General features: G+C 38.1%; 1 protein-coding gene across 1 annotated transcript in view; it reads left to right on the top strand.

The window, feature by feature from the left end:
- Window positions 1-19,614, top strand: part of ADCY1 (adenylate cyclase 1) — a gene marked incomplete at both ends in the record, with an annotated part of 147,130 nt that overhangs the window by 83,244 nt on the left and 44,272 nt on the right. Inside the window, 3 exons of the mRNA XM_082278765.1 lie at window positions 5,605-5,732; window positions 12,927-13,085; window positions 14,570-14,711. Of these exons, the coding sequence (XP_082134891.1) occupies window positions 5,605-5,732; window positions 12,927-13,085; window positions 14,570-14,711 (429 nt within the window). The remainder of the gene's footprint in view (window positions 1-5,604; window positions 5,733-12,926; window positions 13,086-14,569; window positions 14,712-19,614) is intronic.

Here is a 19,614-nt window from a genome sequence, read left to right as displayed (position 1 = left end):
AAAAGGGGGCGCTCAAAACTGGTATCTGGCCCACAACTCTCAGGCTGAGCTGCTTTGATTAGTACTGCAGAGAATGAATATTAAAATTTGCCTTTATCCCGTATTCTGTGTATATATGCAAGAGGGTGTAGGTAAATTTGCAGAACTGTGTCTCTGCATGTCATATATGCACATATGCACATATATATGGTTGGAGGCATATAGCTATACAGTACGATAGCTAATATATAGGCTTTTATGACTTTGTTCCAATCTAGTAAACAACTGTAATTAACTTGAATAGAGACATAATTTCATCTTCAGATGATATAGCAGAAGATACAATTCTTTCTGTAAGTCTTTTGCATCTGCACACACATCTGTAGTAAATGATGAATTCTAGAGTGATTCAAAGCTTTCTAATCCAATTTTCTACTGAGATTAATAGCATTTTGGCAGAAAGTGCTATAAATGTTAAATATGCTGCACATGCTATACACACTGGAAATAAGATGCAGTGGTAATTCATAATGCCATGCTGATTAATATGGACTGAAAATTTGATCGCCTCTGCTTACCTGTTAAAAACAATCCAGAGGATTCCTCCAACAAAGCAAGCTGTTGGATCAGGGCTTTCCAAATGAAAGTGACTGATAATCCAAGAAGAAAGAAAAAGAGAAGACAAATACGAAGGGAAAAAAACCCACAAATACTTCCATGAAGGGTTCTTTCCTGAGACTCACTAATATTCCTTTTGTCTAGTTCAACGTCTGTAAGGGAAGGTGACCATGTCCTTGTGTGGCACTGCCTGGTCCCAAAGATGAGGTTCTTGACAGCAGAGCTAGAAGATTAATCTGTGTTCCTTCTTCAGCCCTCATAGTTCACCACTTTGCGCCAGAGTTAATTCTACTTCAGTGAAAACTGAGCCATCAGAAATTTGCATTTAGTGGTTTTCCTCTATCCAAGACTTCTCTTCAATATGTGAATATTGAGCTAACAAATTTTTTTTCAGGGAGTAGTCAATTTTTTCCCCCACAGATTCAGGCAATGAAGGGGTTTTGAGCTCCAGAACTGTTTTCTCTGCTGCCAGTGCATCCATCTCATTCCACTCTTCTACTGCATGCAGTGCTGCTCCTGCACTGATTTGCAGCTATGCCCAGGAAATATCCAGAGATCTCACTATAGCTGAAGGTTGATGTATAATGAGAGTGTCAAAGCCTTGCCCTGAAACCATAAAGCCATCTGTAAGTCCAGGCCTAATAAATCTCCTGCCTTTTGCCCCAACATTTAAATAACTGAACCTGAACATGTATGGGCTTTGGTTTTCTATTTTCCTTTTTTTTTTCCTATTTTCTTTTTTTTTTTTCTCTAGGACTCTAACTTTGCAATAACTAAGTACTGTAGGTAGTGATCAAACTCCAGTTCCCATTTATGTAGGCTAAGCAAAATAAATGTTACTGTTTTTAAAGTCCATAGCATTATGAGGGAGTGCAAGACTGGTAGGGTCTGAGTTGGGGGAAATGGGAAACACTACTTATGCATTTTTTTGTAGGCCTTATTAATCCTTTCTCTTACTCTTCAAAGTATAACCAAATCCAAGTTGGCTGGATATGGTAAAGAAACTTTTTGAACCTTAGATGAGGCAGTTTTTATTAGGAATGGCAAAAATGCGTCTTTCTAATTTATGGATAGTTAAAGTCTTGCCGACTCATAGATGGTGATTCCAGTAGGTTAGGACAATAAAAGTCTGAAAAGCACACCTGCAGATCAGGTTGCTTTCAGACTTGCAGACAAAGAAATGGATGAATATAATAAGCATAAAATACATTGCAATTAAATCACACAGGGTCGGACTCAGCCTTGCTGCAATTCCACTGCAGTCAATGGAGTTACAAGAGACAGCTCAATGTTTTAAGTTTTTTAAATCTTGCGTTTTAAAGTTGTAGTCTATCTGACCTTCTTTTGTGGCTCACTTTTATAGGTACCACATACCATGGTGACACATAACTGTGTACAAATACATGGATCATTGCAGTGACAGAAGGAAGAGCAGGGGCTCATTCTGGCATTAGCATCTGCCATCTCCAAAATAAATAAAAGCTTTAAAGAAAGTCTTCTCCTACCAGACAGAGTTGCAAGCAACAAAAGTTGATTCTGATTTTGGATCTATTCACAAAACAATTACTTACTTGGATAGCCTTTTAATAAAAACAAGCAAAGTTCCAGCAGTGACAATAAGGATTGTTGCAATCTGACATGTGAAAAAGATCCTCCTTTAAAAGACTTTGCACTTACTTGGTACAATCTCTTTGTTCTAGAGAGCATCTGACTGTCATTCTTATGGGTTCTGCTAGGAGAAGTTTGGCAGCTTCTTTAATATTTCTTTTAGACAACATATATAAGTGTATATATATATATTTATGTATAAAATTTTTTTACAAACTGTAAAATCTTTTCCCTTTTTATTAAAAAATAACCTTATCCTGGGTATATCAAACATTTGTCTTGTATTCTACAAGAATGTGGAGTTAATGCTCTGAATTTTCAGTCTGAGTTGACAGACTTCACTCTTTATGCAAAACGCATTAAATGAAGAACTACAACAACAACAAAACCCCAGAGCTGTTTGAAACAAGCCCCCCCCCCCCAGTTTTACATAACAGATAGATAGAATAAACTGCATTATGAAGTGCTTTTCTGAAAGTGTGAAGAAAGCTCTTAGTAACTTTGAAGTGTCCTCTGCTTTCTGAGTTGGGCTTCCACTACACACAGACTGACCCTGTTACTGACAGTTGTGCCAGAGGGATTTCTGCAGATCCACTTGGAAACCTCCTAGTAAGGCGCCCCAAGAGGGTGAGCTGCCTGGCTAATGTAGTACTGGCACTCTCTAGTGCTTTTTATCATGTGCGTAAAACCAAATTATCTGTTGTTTCTAAACAGACATTGCTTGTATCAGTTGTGACTGGAATTTGTAACTATCACACATGAATTCATCAGTGTCACCAATGTGAAAAATATTGATGAGAGAAGGATTTTTTAGAAGCTGCTGAGGAAACAAAACAAAGAGAAGGGTGTTGTTTTATTAATTTTCTGTTTTATCAGTCCTTAAAAAGATTGGTTTTTCAAAGCTGTACTGTGGGTCTTTCCTGGAAGTGTACCTCACATGTCAAGAAAAATAAAACAAACCATTTTTCTGAAGATTACTGTATATTAATGATAAATAGGACAGTGAGGATAATATCTGATAAGGAATAAACAGACTGGTGATTTCAAAAACAGCAGGCGATTTAGCCATATGTATTCCATCTAGATAAATATCTCTCCAGAAAATACTGTTGTACTTTTTTTTATTCTTCTTTTGTTTTTCTCCTGCACAAATAGGAAATTGACTCAGAATGGAGTAAACTCTGTTTTGTTTTGTTTTGTTTTTCTTTTTTAAACTGTCTACCAGGCTGTTATCAAGTCATTAGAAATAAGCCATTTTTGAGGTAGACATTAATAGGAGAGATCACTGATTGATTAACACATACGTATTTTTCACCCCAGATTACTGAAATGGCTTTTCTGAATAGTTCTTCTAAGGGTCAAATAGACATTGCTTGGCCACAAATCCTACATACCAAATTTGAAGATGAAGAAGGTCTTATAGGAGATTTTGAAGTGTAAAAACTGAATTTAGTTTGGAAAGCAGTCTTCAGCTTTAACTACTGAGAACTCTCTAGTGCTTCAAGATCTGTCCAGAATTGGGGGGGGAGGTCTTTTTTTTACAGTATAATCTAGTGGTATCTAGTAAAAAACTTTGTGGTTTCCATTAAAAAATGTACTGATTTCTGTCCAAAAACCTTGAATTAAACAGACTGTTCTGTGTCAAGGTCAATTTTGAGATCTGCGTATTACTGTGTGCATGAATAATTATTTTACTTATATAGTAGCATTTAGACAAGGATTTCAAAAAAGAGTCTGAGTAAAATTGGTGAGGCATTTTTGGCTATAGGCTATGGGAATACTGTTAGGGCCCTGGTGATAATCCTCCAGAAAGAATTATGCTTGTATTCATGGAAGTATATATTAGCAATGATAATTAGGGGTATATTTAAAATCGTGTGGTACAGTAGACGAAATGTTAAGTTGTCACAACTATTTAAGCATACCCAAAAAGACAGCTCTCTTGTTTGATTTGACATCTGAATTTGCTGCTTAATTTATAAAAAGAAGTACACAAACCAACTTTCCCAAACAGTGCCTTCTTCCATGCATGAACAGAGGTAAATCTCATTTTATAGTATTTGTTCAATACTGAGTACCATTTACAAAGAAGAGAGACATGGAAATGCCTGCAGCAGGAAGAGTGTGTAACAACAAGCCCCAAATGCTGGTATAAATGGTGATATGTCAGAGAGAAAGGCATCACCGTAGGCATAATCATTGCTTCTGAATGTGAACTGGATTGTGGGTAATCATGTGGAGAATGTGGTCAACTCAGGAAGGTTTTAATTCTTATAGGCAGGAGACTGGATGAAAACATGCTTGTGTGAGAAGCTGAATAAGTATGATTCTATGATTAGATTTTTTTTTTTTTTGCAGAAATTTTCAATTCCATCACCACCACCCTCTCTTTTTTTTCCCCTTTCTGTGTTGAAGTCAAGTCTATATTGCACACTGCTGGGGAATTAATCAGACTTTAGTGAATCATCTCCCATCATGTTCACAACAGTTAATTTTTCATGGTGCTTGCTGGCATAATCCCAGCTTTGTAAATTGGATTCATTTAATCAGGTTATTTACTTTTCTGTGCCAAACTCTAAATGGGTAGAAGTTGCCATAGTCTAGTTACAAAAGATACCATCATCTCTTTGTGTCTCCTCATAGTTTATTAGTTAAAGGTACTGGTTTTTTAGAGGCATTTTGTTATGTGCTCTCTGTTTAGAAATGAACTTTCTGCTCAGACGGATTTAGCAATTATTGCATGCCATCATTTTGGGTTTTTTTTTTAAATGGGAGAGTTTTAGCCAGAACTCTTTGGCTGTAGAAATTAAACTTCATGCAAACAGGAGATAAATTTGATTGTAATGCAAACTGACTAGCTTCTTGTCTGCAAGTCTGTCATACTGATCATGCTGTGATTTATGAATAGGTAATGCAAAATGTGTGTACTTTCACAGATAAATAAGTAATCTTTCCTGGTGAATTGGAACTGAATTTGAAGCAAAAGTTTCTCAGAATGCAAACATTTCCCAATATACAGTAGTGGTTTGGCTTCAGTCTTTTGGTTTGGGTTCATACAGAAATGAAGTCTCATTATGAATCTTGAATTCATAGTAACCTAGCATGCGGGCAAGGCAATAACATTTGTTCAGGACTACAGCTTTAAGCGGCATTAACCCATGTGTGTTGAGCAATGCAGGGCTGATGTCTAGTATATATGTATATATTTATAAATAAATAAACAAATGTGGTGTCAGCTGTTGTGTACAGGGAACCCAGATTTCATTAACTGTAAATTACCTCATTTGATCAGAGAAAGATTCTCTTTATTGCAATTTAGATATGCAGAAGATTTTACCCTGTTAATACTGGAATATTTATATAAATAGTAAAAATTTTCCTATTCTGTTTTTATGAAAGGAAAATCATTGCAGAAGAATAAAAATCCTAGGGGACTGTTACTACTGTGTATCAGGATTGACCCAGCCCAAAACAGATCATGCCCATTGCTGTGTTGAAATGGGACTGGATATGATTGACACCATCACGTAAGTACCATGCATGGTGAACCCAGGCAGGAGTGCTGCAACAACTCCTATGTGGTGTTCAGGAAGTGTGCTCTTAGAGAAACGGCAGTGTCTGCTAGCACTGCTCACCTGGCAAGTCACACTCTTGCATTCAGGCCACAGGACACTGATTTCAGGAACAGCCATTCTAGATATTGATTTTCCACTCCATTTAATCACTGTAAGGAGTAAGTGTGCAAACTGAGTATGTAGAGGCATACACATGTACTGAATAGGTGGCAGAAAGATAATGGGAAATAACAAAATATACCCTATCGCCACAGTGAAAATAGTCAAGTTTCTTGTTTTGCAGTGATAAACACTGCTCATTTCGCACACCAGTATGTAAACTCAAAACCAGTCCTGATGTATGCCTGTTGTATATCTCTTTGTAGTCTCAAAATCATAGCCTGCTGATTACTCCTTTTTAATGTAATGTTTAAACCTTTCATTTATTCTACTTTTCAGAAATGTAATGTGGGATTCACTTTGCTGCTCAGATTTTTTTTTTATGCTTGATAGCTCTACACTGACCATTATTTTGCTGAGACAAAAAATATGGGTATGAGAGAACTGTGAATGAGCTTTTTAGCCAAAGCTGGAGATCTATTTCATTACATAGGAGGGAAACGATAAAGATGGAAAATTTCTTCACTATTGTATTGCTCACTTCTCCTTTTCATTTGCTAAACATACTACAAAATCTCACAGAGTGTGAAGAGTTGGGTAAATTAATTCATTTTTACCCTCTCATTCAATGCAAGTTCATCACGTTTTTAAGCATTGTAAAACTGATAAAATACTTTGTAATCTCTCATTCTATAATTTATGGTAGCCTATGATAATATAAAATCCTAAAAGAATATGTTTATTCTTTCAGCAGTATATGGATACTCCATTTATAAGAAAGCCCTGACCTTTAGAAACATAATTAGATGTACAGGTCCTGTACACATTTTACAAAAGCCTTTTGGTTTGTCTGTTTTGTTTTTTTTTTTTTTAATTCCTGGATGATGCTCTCATCGTCTTTTAAACCCAGCACTAATCTTTAATTCATTAGTTGTGCTTTATTTCATGTATACAAATAAGGTATTGATATAGCTATTGGAACTTTCCTCTTTAGAATGTTTCAGTTTTACTAAATTAGAAACGAACATGTTCCCTTTTTAGGGTATATTTTATTGGCTTCTGACATGATAATTTAAACTTGAAAAAGGAGTTGAATTAGAAAAGAATGAACTGGGACTGTTCAGCCTGCAGAAGAGAAGGCTCAGAGGGATTCTTATCAATGCAGATAAATACCTAGTGGGAGGGAGTAAAGAGGTCAAAGCCAAACTTTTCTCAGCGACATCCAGTGCCAGCATGAGAGGAAATGGGCATAAACTGAAATACAAGAAATTCAATTTAAATAGAAGAAAATACTTTTTTTATTGTGGAGGTAGTCAGATACTCAAGAGGTTCCACTGAAAAGTTGTGGTATTTGTGTCCTTGGAGAGATTTAAAACACAGCTGGGCACAGTTCTGGGCAAACTTCTGTAGCTGGCTGTTCTCTGAGCAAGTATATTGGTCTAGTTGATTTCCAGAGGCCCCTTGCAGCATCAGCAACTTTGCAATTCTAAGTGGATGAGCTGTAGTGTGTTATCTAGACATGTTTAGTCAGAGGTTGTGGTAGAAGATAGCTGGCAATTCCAAAATTTTATTTTTTAAAGAACTCATATATTTTAGGTCTTTTGTGTAGTCAGTGGTAAGAGCATGGTGAGAGGGCAAGATGGGTAAGAGACAAGGCTGTAAAAGAGTTCCAGGTTTATTCAGGATTGTTGGATGGCTAGGGATCTATTCTGCATTCTTTGTGCGTAAGCACAATTAGTCTCTCTCCTTCACAGAAACAAATTAGAAGATAGACTCCCCAGATTAATTTGTTTTAAGATATATTCAGTAAATGAAAATAAGAAGTCAGGAGCTTCTGACAGTGAAGTTGGAATGCAGCATTTTATTTTGTATTGGTATGATTGTTAAGTTTTGTTTATCAGTTCCATGAGATACAAAGTCACTTTTTTTAAACTTCCCCCTTTCATGCAGAGGTGGATGCCAGCTGGTAGTCTTTTTAAAGTCTATTCACTTTACTGTAGAATTCAGGTCTTGGCACTGTAAATTTATGCTTGGAATTTGTCACCCCTAGTGATAGGTTTGTCATGTTACCTGGGATAAATAAATAAGTAAGTAAGTAAGTAAATAAATAAATAAAATCACTTCAGCTGTGATTCAGGTGATAGATTTGTCAAAAGTGTCTGTCCCATAGCTATGTATCAACAAGATGTGGGGTTTTTTTCTGGAAATCAAGGAATATAAACTTCTATGGCTCATTGATGGTTCTGTGATTGGACTGAGTTGATTGTGTTCATATAAACTGATACATTCCATTCTCTTCATGTTCTGCATAACTATTATTTAAGATTCCTACAGTATGGCGCTGAATGTATCATCTGAGAACATAATTTTCACAGTATTATAAAATAATTATAATTTTCACAATTTCATCCACCTTCCTCAAAGTTTTCTTCAAGGGAACAGAACCAAAATCATTATGGGAGGAGCTTTTTATTCTTAAAACTGATAAAACAGATAGTGTTATATTGTGTTTCTATTCCAAAAGAATTTCTGCAGCTGTTGTGTCAGTGTCTCAGTACAGGACAGGTGTTTGTTCTACTTTAGAGTCGCTTAAAGTGCCACGGCAGTAAGTGAAGTGTTCGATATCACCAATGTTGTTCTTACCGTATGAGTTTTGACTGTCAACTTTTTGTTACCAATAAAATTAAAATGATCATATTCATTAGTGCCTCTAATATGTCACGTATTTCTCTAACATGGCTGTTGTCCTCACCTTGGTTATGAACAGTGTGTTAGGCCAAGTACTCTCTTCACCTTACTTAAATTGATTCCCACACTTGAAGGTTTCAGTCTCATGTACTACAGTTTTACCTTCTAAATAGATCTATTTGTTGGCTAATTGCCATGTAGAAAAGTTATGCCCTGCTAACAAAGCTCTTCCCTCCCTCTCTCTTCCAAAAGCTGTCTAGAGTTCTGGTTTAAGCTAGTGTTATGGGGGCAATTTTATACATTCTTAATAGTCTTGTCTTTCCTTAGACAGAACTTCATCAATGGATATAAATTGTATTAAACAATTCTTTGGCTCAGTCCAGAAACTCCTCTTAGGAGATGAAATGTGGTGAAATGAGGCACTTATTTAACTGCATTCAATAATGTTGCAGAGCAAGAAATAATCTGTAATGTTTCCAATTGGAAATGAGAGATTCTGAGTTAGCAGTATATAAATACTAGATTTTGGACTGGGTCAAAATACTCGGGTTAACATTCACAGACTTATCAAAACTTTAATGGAATCCTGTGATCATTCCTGTTGTCACACAGACAGTACATTTTCATGATGCTTCTTCCGTTAACACCTTGCCAGGATGCCGTTTTAGTACTGACTCAGAGGGAATTGCATCACTAGCTGCATCACTGACAGTGTGTAGTAGCAGGAAGCATGGCACAGTAGGAGCATGACTGCTGCTGACTGCTTTAGTTCACCCTACACATACTGTGGCGAGAAGGGGAAGGGTTACTTTAGAATAAGTCTCATCTGACCTTCTGATTGAAGCTGCATGTGGGCTTTTGAAGAGGTCTGAAGGAAACTGTCTATGAACCCTTGCTTCTTGAGAACTGAGTAACCCAGTGGGGTTTATCTGGTATTTTCTGCGTCGCATAGGTGATTTTATCCCGAATGGATGACTCCACCTAATGTGAATGACTCCATCAGTCATCATGTAAGACCTCACAGATGGAAGTTGGGCTTATTTGCACCTGGGGAGGTTTTTGCAGTGGGGAGGTTGATGCTTGAACTGTCTCCTTTTGATGGGTTTGGTCATTGGCTGACCAAAGCACCAGGAAAGGGAGAGGAGCTACACTAGCCAATTTGAGTAAGTCCAATGGAAATACCAAGTTCTCCCATGTGATATTTTTCTGAGGAAATATACAGAAGCATTAACTTCCCTGATGTCAACACTGTTGAAGCTTTTCCCTGGTCATCCAAAAGTCCAGGGCCTGGAAATGTTTGAACTTGCAGGAGTGAATTGACCTCAAGTTTTGAGAGAACCAGCAGCTGCCTTTTTAAGAGGCTGTCTATCAGTGGTGAAAGCTTCGTCAGCCTGCACCTCTGCCAAAGCAAGCCAACAGCCCTTCACAGCCCTGACTCTCTTCCTAGTGCTCTGCTGCAGCTGACCAATACTCGGGGGAAGTGTATGTAATCGAACCAAAAATCATGTCTATGCCTTTAACCAGGAAACATTTATTTCTGCAGATATTTTTAGATCGTAAGAAAAGACCTAAATAATTAAAAGAAATAGCATGCAGAGCTTTTTTCTTTCCCTCCTCAAATGCCCAGTAGCACAGGTCTGGATCTGTTCTGCAGGTGATCTAAATTACTTTCATGGCTTGTATCAGCACATGAAATATTTGTAGTTAAAGAGGGAACTAAAATTTAAAGGCTTTATAGGATACTAGAGCTGTCAGGGTAGATGGTTGTCTTATTAGTCACTTGCATAGACTCTGAACACAATTGATTTAAAAAGAAATTTTTTTTTTATTTCCATTTTTTTCTGTGCCTACTTTTGTGTTAACAGTTGGAAAACTTAAGTATAGTATAGGAACCTTTGAGAGAATAAGTTCTAATGAATAATTTATTTGAGAAACTTCTTTTTCCTATTCCTGGCTTGTTTGTGAAGTGCTGAAATTTTCTCAGAAATGTATTTAGAATTTAAAATACCTCAGTGGACATTTTTGTGATATTTTATTGTAGAAATGTTGATGTTGTTTGGCAATATGATCATTGTACTGCTCTGAATTTATATTTGAAGCGTGTTCTTTATGTATTACCTAATATTCCCCATTTTTGATAGTTCACTGGGGTATATTTATGGAAATTATCTGCATAAAGAGCACAAAGGTCTACAAGATAAACTCAAAAAATTTAATGAAATGTTCATGAGCTTTTTTCCCTACTCAAATTTCGTAATGATGAAAGCATCTCTGAAACATGTCATAGCTTCTGGGGAAGATGTAGAAATGCATTCTCAATTTAGATTTTTTACTAAGTGACTACTTATGGAAATTTTTAGTTCAAAACATGAAGTTTTTTCAGATTCTGCTTTATGGTTCATTGGTGCATTATACAGATCAGCTTATTTAACAAGGAGTATGGTCAGCCATGTTGTATTTCTCTGCTCATCTCTTTTCATCTACTTTTCGTTATTCTACTCAAATTTCTAAAAGGAGATTTAATTTCCTCCAGTCAGACAAAGCAATGTTAAAGCCTGGAGTGGACTTCATCAGTCTCTGAATTTCACTGTCTTTCCACATACATTTAGTCTGAGGTTTTATGTACTTTTTTAAACGGAGTAGAAGGGAGGGAGGGAACCAACAACAAAAAAAACCCACTCATTTGTGAACAGAGAAACTCAAACTCTTGTGGGTTCATTAATTAAGATTATTACGTAGGTACTTAATTATGTAGGAGAACATAGGTAGGCATAGTGTAATCCCGAAGGGCTTTGGCTTGCAAGGTATGGTCTTGGTGTAAGGTCAACCTGTGAATGACACAATAACATATGCACAGGTGAAGATACAAAGTGTGGTCACTTATCACTAGGTGGCTTATGTAATTAGGTCCTTTCATTTCCTCAAAGCTTTGTCAAACAGTGTGCACAACAAAGCTTTGTAACACTAGAATCCTTTTAGGACTCCTTGAAGTCATATTTGAGGCTTGACTGGGCACAGATACTGTATAAGGGAGATCTGACTAGCAGTGAGCAGAAATAGGACAAGGAAATATTTAATCTTTCAGAAAGCTGTGCATAAGCCTGACTCTGCTATTGCATAAAATATGACTGAAAAATGTGTTATGCCCAGATTCCCCATGGGGAAAAAAGAGGTCTCCATGTTACCCATATTAGTGATGGCTGACATGGTATATACTTCAGCACTTCATAGGTGAAGAGTTTCTTACTTAAATTGAGGCCAGGTATCTTTGATGCACATCCCACATCTTGATCTATACTGACCTTTCTGTTAATTGTATTTAAACAAGTATAACTTCTCAAAGAGTTGAAAAGTCTTTCTAAAGGCATCTCAGCAAAATCCAGTGTACCTGGATGATACTTGAAAAAAAAAAAAACGGGTCAATGAATTTCAAGGAAAAATTATAGCCAGCATCTCATTTTAAAGTCTTCTTCTATTAAATGCATTGGAAAATTCAAATTAAGAAAATCTAATGAAAATAAATTCTTACACTGAATAGTCATTTTCCTTTATTCAGCGATAATATCACTTTTTGGACAGCAAATGGACTGTGGAATGCCAGGTGTTTCCCTAACAGAAAGAGCTGAAAAGATCTATGTACAGTATTATTACATAACGTAATATTTAAGACTATTCAAGGTACCTTTTCAGTGTTCACAACTTTGTGCAGGATGCAAGTCATAGCATGCCCTTCATTCACAGAAATGAAGAATCTTTCCTTATTGCAGCACCAAAAAAATGCTTTTAATAACAATTTTGCATATTAATTCATCCTTTACCCACTAAGCAGTGAAAATCTCTGAACATTAGATTTAATTAACAGGTGCAAGACCATAGTTACAAGTTGTTTCTGTGCCACTCTTACATGAGCTTTGGAAAGATATTAGTGTTTATAATCAGTCTGCTGTTCTTACACTGATTTATTACTTTCATTATTTTCTTTGTCCTGTATTCTGGTAACTGGGTAATTGAACCAATTAGAACATAGTAGATTGGGAATAGTTACTTATACATTGGCCTTCTCAACTAGTGCCTCTCTGTACCTCTTTTCTCACAGAAATGTCAAGAAATTTAGAAATATTGAGGTTTTGCTTCAACAGTAATTAAAATATAGCCAAGAAAAATTTTTGTTTTCAAATTATAATTAGGGCTTTGAAACAAGTGAAAGTAGAGAACAGTACCTGAATATACCGTTTCACATTTTATAAGACCCTTTCTATTCGGTCATGTATATATGTGTGTTTGTGTTAATTTCAGAAGGAGAGAAAATCAAGAGCAGACACTGTCTAAATATTAATATTCTGATGCTGTCCATTACAGATCTGTTGCAGAAGCTACAGAGGTTGATCTCAACATGAGAGTTGGATTGCATACAGGCAGGGTGCTTTGCGGGGTCCTGGGTCTCCGAAAATGGCAATATGATGTCTGGTCAAATGATGTGACATTAGCTAATGTAATGGAAGCTGGAGGACTGCCTGGGTAAGTCTGAAAAAGAGCCATAGAAAAAAAAAAAAAAAAAACTGTTTGGGTGAAGAATTTATTTCCTTTTTTGAGGCATTTGCTTCAAAATGTAACTTCTATTGATGAAAAGGATTGTGTTTGGCAAGAGCAATCAATGTATTATGTGATTTATCCTGTGGAATTTTCCAAATGATCTTGATATTTGTGTAAGTAGATTATAAGTAGGTTAGATTAGAAGCAAAACATTTTCAAATAAAATAGTTTTTGGAAGCTGACAAATATTAAAAGTAGGAGTGAGGCAATACTAGGAATGTAAGAACGCTAGACTTTGATCCTTTCATGTTACAAAAGTAAAACCCTACAGCTATTCCTGAAGTTTTTTACTCTTACACACCTCTATACTTGGAGGGGGGAGGGGGGATGCCTTGCTCCTTTTACATGACAAGATTTCCAGCACTAGTTGTATGCTATAGAAAAGGTATACTTGTTTATGAACTCAGATATTGATGACATTTTCAAATGATACAGTAGCACATAAACCTGCAGCCAATCCATGGGGCATGTCCTGGAACTTTAAGTACTCGTTGCACAGCCTTGGACACAATTTAAATACACACAGTGAACATTTGCAAAAGTGCATGGGTGTTCTATGTGTAGCTCACATTTGGACTAGGACTTGCCATACTCTTTTTGTTTTTTACAAGATCTTATTTTGCTATACAGAAGGACAATGGAACCAATTAATTTTTTGTGGTAATGAATTTCTGTTTATTGCATACATCTGCTTTAGATAATTTTGGCAGTGTATTTTATGTGTTCGTTATCTTAAAGTTATCCAGTGGAAAAAAATCTGAACACGCATTTATTAGAGGAAAGCAGTAAAATCTTTTTTAGATACCTTCTCTGAAGAAATTTCATATATAGGGGGTCTTTCAGGAGAAAATGTGAAGATGTTTTCATTATAAGAAAACTCAGAAATAATATTAAAGATGGGTGTGTTGCCAAAACAAAGTGAATCAGAAAGCTGCCTACAAAACAGACTGGATGAATGATATGAGTCAGAGATGTGAAGTGAAACAGAAGAAGAGGTTTCTCCTTTATACACAAGAGAAGTTTGGAGTGTGATGTTACAAGTTTCAAATAGCAGGATGTTTTTCCAAGCAGCCATTGAGGTAAAAACTTAAGAAAGTCACAGAATGTACAAGAAGATGTGCAGACACTCACTTTCTACAAATCAGCAAATCTGCAAGTGTTTAGATAGTCAACAGTTATCCCTCTGTTCACTTTGCCCAAGTTTAGAAAATATATGTAATAGAAATTTTTCTATGTTCAATTTGGCTAAAATTGAAACAAAACAAAACTTTTTTTTCTTTTTTCCCATCAAACCTGTGGTCTTCCATGTAAATTGAGCTCTTTATGAAATTCTGTACAGGAGTGTATTTCAGTAGCAGGTAGCTCATAATGTATCTTTGCTTTAAATGACGTCTAATTTTTCTCTCCAGGAAAGTTCACATTACAAAGACCACCTTAGAGTGCCTAAACGGGGACTACGAGGTAGAACCAGGATATGGTCATGAAAGGAATAGTTTCTTGAAGAAACATAATATTGAAACATATTTTATTGTGCCATCCCATCGTAGGAAGGTAAGCATATTCAGTGATACATTTTCATAATTTAACAAGTGTGCTATTCTGAAAGCAGAGACAATACTAGCTGGGTTTTTTTCCTAAAAGCTGTTCAAACACTCTGGAAGGCCCAGCAGTGCAATGGTAACAGTTTGAGTCTCAGCATACAATGAGGTTGTGACAGTGTTTTTCCAACAGGTGTGACTATAGTTACACCTTCCCTCCTCTGGTTACTGAGTGCAGCTTTTTGTTCTACTGAAAAATGTTTCTTGTGACCCCAGTAGGAGTCTTGAAAACATTCCATTTGTTAAACCTTTTCTACATCAGATGAGGCTTATCTTTGAAGTTATCTGTCATAACATGTTTAACAGGCCAAGAGAAACTTTATCCCCTTTTATCTCAGTCAGAGAATTTGGGATACAGATTTATGCACCCATATCTTCTGAAACTCTGTCCAAATAAGATTAGTTCAGGGATTTTACCTTCAAGGGGAAAATTATAATATCAATTGGTCAGGTTTTAAAGCGATGTCTTTATACACACCAAGTTTTTAAGCTGTCAAAACTCCTTGTTTGAGGGTTTTAACCATCAAGTGTCTGAGAAAACATAACCACAGAGAAACAGGTCATCTTGAATTTCATACCTGCAATCAGTTTTTTGGTCTTAAATTGATGACTCTGTGAGTTTTTATGGAAATATTGGGAGTCCATTCACCAGGGTAATTTGATTTTGAGATTGACAACTTCTGTTGTTTTATTCTGGGAAGGCAGCTTCAAGAGTGATTGTGTTGATTTGGCATGGCCTGTTTTTTTGGTAGCGGGGGAGGGCTGCGAAAGTGGCTTCTGTGAGAAGTTGCTAGAAGCTTCCACCATGTCTGACAGAGCCAATCTCTGATGGCTCTGAAGATGGACATGCTGCTGGCCCAGTTAGAGAGGTTGGAAACGCCTCTGTGATGACATATTTAAGAAGAAAATCAAAACAGCGCACACACAGTTTTTTCCAGGGCAGAGCAAGGCACCGCCACTGGGGCCACCCCGGGGCAGCATGCGGTGATGCGCCACAGCCGCCGCCATCTCAGTGTAGCCTGTGATGAGCCTTGCCTTCCTGGCCGACCCTAGCCAGCCACACCACAGGCAGAAGCGCCAGGGCAGTGGCAACAGCTTTTCCTTCCTGGTGCCCCACATGAATAGAGGCGTTAAATAGCACCAGCGCCCCGGTGGCTGCCACCGCCTGCACAGTGGCAGTGGGGCTGCCTGGTCGGCAGCAGAAACATGGCAAGCGATTCCATGACACGCAACCTAGATGAGATCAACCTCTCCACGCTGTGGGATGCTGCAAGAATCTTTGAATTGGTGGAATTTGTTAGCAATGGTACCTATGGGCAGCAGTTTTTCTTCTAGGTAGAGGAGGAAGTGAGGACATGTAAGAGAAAACAACACGGAGGCACTAAGGTCAACAGAGAAGGAGGGGAGGGGAGGAAGTGCTCCAAGGATCAGAGTCGAAATTCCTCTGCGAGGCATGGTGAGGACTATGGTAAAGTAAGCTGTCCCCCTGTAATCCATGAAGTCCATGGGGGATGCAGAGATCCACTCTCAGCCCGTGAGGGAGGTGCTCACACCAGATCGGGTGGATGCCAGAGAAAGCTGTGATCCAGTGGGAGACCTGAATAGAGAGAGGGGGCCCTTGCGTCCAAGCTAGAGCAGCCTATCCTTAGAGGACTACACCCTGTGAAGAGCGACCCATGCCTCAACAGTTCTGGGAGGACTGTTTGCCCATGGGAGGAATTCAGGTTGCAGCAGTTTTGGCAGGACTGCTGCTCATAAGATTGGAGCCACACTGGAGAAGTTCACGGAGAACTCTCTCCTGTGGGAGGGACCCCACGGCATAGCAGAGGAAAAAACTCCTCTCCATGAGTGAACAGAAGAAGATCTCAAGTGATGAAATGACCAAAATGCCCACACCCTGTCTCCCTGCACTATCGGTGGGAAGGAGGGAGGGGCTGGGGATAAAAAAGGTGTTTTAAAGGCTTATTTTATTTCTCGTTATCCTCCTCTGACTTTGTTAATAATAAATTTTCTTTATACCTTTTAATTTGAACCTGTTTTGCCCTTGGAGTGTTTTCTCCCAGTCCTCATCGCAACACATGAGCCTTTTGTTAATTTTTTTTCCCTCTCCTCTGCTGAGCTGAGAGCAAGAAAGGGGTGAGCGTACAGCATTTATGGGAGCTTGGCGTTTGGCCAGCGTCAAACCATGACAGTGATTTTATGTACTTCCTGTAAAGCATCTTCTTATTAGAGAGATGGAGTTTTCTCATCTGGTGTGAAAATCATGCAGTCTCACATTTTGTTCTTCTGGTACATGTGATTAAATTCAGTTTTAAATAGTATGAAAGAAAACAGGTGGAAAAACAGTGGGTTAAATTCTGTTTTGGCAGTCAGTGAGAGTGTTTTTTGGTCGCTTTCTTGAAATCAGGACTAGGATTTTTTAGGAAATCAGGATTTCATAAATTAATCAATCCCAATAAGGAAGAAAATGCAAGGGAGAGTTTAATTAAGGTAGATGTGTTGCTCATTGCTGCTAGATTGTTTGTCTTGGTTTTATGCTGTTTTCACTCCTACAGCATTATGTATAATTTCATTTCTATGTTATTATGTATCAGGTTTCATTTCATATTGAGGAAATAAATAGAGGAATTTCAGGAAACTGTTCCATAGGTTGGTGCAAAAAGACAAGCAGAGACAAAAGGGAATTAGTGTGACTTTTACATAGAGAAACTGTATTGTGTCAATTCTGCTACAAAAACCAGTGATTGAGGAACAGATGCTTGACAATCATATATGGAAGTAAGCCAGGTGAATGCATGTTTAATGTGCAAGAATGAGAGTGTACTGCCGTGCGAGCACACATTTCTTTGTCTTTGCAAGATTGCTGAAAAACGGCTGGTGATTGCTGAGAAAGGACTGCTTGGTTTATCATCACATAGACCAAATGCCATCTTACCCATGAGTGTCCTGAGTGTCTGTGAAAATGGCAGATGCTGCTCTACAGCTTGACTACCAGTCGCTCTCCAGCGTGTATCAATGGTGTGCCAGCCAGACTGGCAGAAAGAAACACTTCAAGAATTTTACTGGTATTGACCGCTTCTCCACTAGGCTGGCAGGTCAATCAGCATGCCACTTTGCCGTTTGTCACAGGCCATCATAGCATCCCCAGTCTTTGTATACTTGCATACTGATCACTGCACCACAAGCTACATAATAGCATATTTATCTTCTAAATAAACACCTGCTGTTCTGTCCTACCCCGATTCATTCATTGCCTCTTCAGAGACATAGAAATAGAAGCTACCCATGAAGCACAGACAAGACAGAGTTTCTCCTGGTGAATTCAGGTATTGTCTAGTTTAATACTGTATTCCTTCCTCTTGAACCTCAGCAGCTGAAATGCATTTTTTATTCTTTTTATATCATCTCTGATATTAACATGAACTGACTCTTGGTATGATACCAAGTGGAATGAAAATTAGTGTTATGACCAACAGATGACCAAGAATAGTTTGAATTTAAAGCAAAAATAAGACCATTTGGGGTTTTGTTACAAATTATTTCTTTAGAAGACACATGCCCCACATTCTTCCATATTTGGTCTGACAGGAAAATTTTTCATCAGTCACTCTAGCCAAGAATGATAATGACAGTGTAAGATGACTCATTCATGTACCAGTTACATTTTAAATATGAACAAATTATAAATTATTTCCATTTTTTTAATCTTCTATTGAATCAGCTAACAACCATGATTTTGTGATCTGATCTGTTTGCTGGTTTAATGTGAGAGCGCCGCTAAGTGGCCACTGAAGGAATACATTTCTTTTTGTTTTGTTGCAGCTTTCATTTTGGTAGAGAATATATTAGTCTATTATTTATTAGTCTATGCAGTCAACAGCTTATTGTCTACTTGTAGACCAGTGAAAAGTGGTGTCCCACAGGGGTTGTTGGTGAGGCCAGTACTGTTCAGCATCCTTGTCAATGCCATGGACAGTGCACCCCCAGCAAGTTTGCTGATGACACCAAGCTGTGTAGTGGAGTCAACACACTGGAAGGAAGGGATGCCATCCAGAAGGACCTGGATAGGTTTGAGAGGTGGGACTGTGTGAAGCTCACATAAAGCCAGTGACAGCTGGGTCAGGGCAGTCTTAGGCACACCTACAGGTTGGATAGAGAACTGATTGAGAATAGCCCTGTGGAAAAGAACTGGAGAGTGGTGGTTGATGAAAACTCAACATGAGCTGGCAATGTGCACTCACAGCCCAGAAAGCCAACTGTGTCCTGGGCTGCCTAAAAAGGAGAGTAGCTAGCAAGTCGAAGGAGATCATTCTGCCTCTCTACTCTGCTCTGTAAGACCCCACTTGGAGTGCTGTGTACAGTTATGGTACCCCCACCGTAAGTACAAGGAACTGTTGGAGCAAGTCCAAAGGAGGACCATAAGGTTGACGAGGACTGGAGCACCTTCCCTACAAAGACAGGTGGAGAAAATTGAGGCTGTTTAGCCTGGAGAAGAAAAGGTTGTGTGGAGACCTCACAGCAATTTCCAGTATCTGAAGGGGGCCTACAGGGAAGCCAGAGGGAGACTCTTCAGCAGAAGCAGTAGTGATAGGACAAGGAGTAATGGTTTCAAACTGAGAGTTGGTTTAGGTTAATTGTTAGAAAGAAGTTCTTTACTGTGAGGGTGGAGAGACACTAGAACAGGTTGCCCAGAGAAGCTGTGGTTGCCCCAACCCTGAGAATGTTCAAGGCCAGGTTGGATGGGGCTTTAAACAACCTGGTCTAGTGGAAGGTGTCCCTGCCTATGGCAGGGGTTTGGAACTAGATGATCTTTCAGGTCCCTTCCAACCCAAACCATTCTATGATTCTCTTATTAT

The sequence above is a fragment of the Coloeus monedula genome, assembly GCF_965178545.1.
Source record: "Coloeus monedula genome assembly, chromosome: 1".
NCBI lineage: Eukaryota > Metazoa > Chordata > Aves > Passeriformes > Corvidae > Coloeus > Coloeus monedula.
The sequence above is the reverse complement of the archived record's forward strand: the minus strand, read 5'-3'. Positions and strand labels throughout refer to the sequence as shown.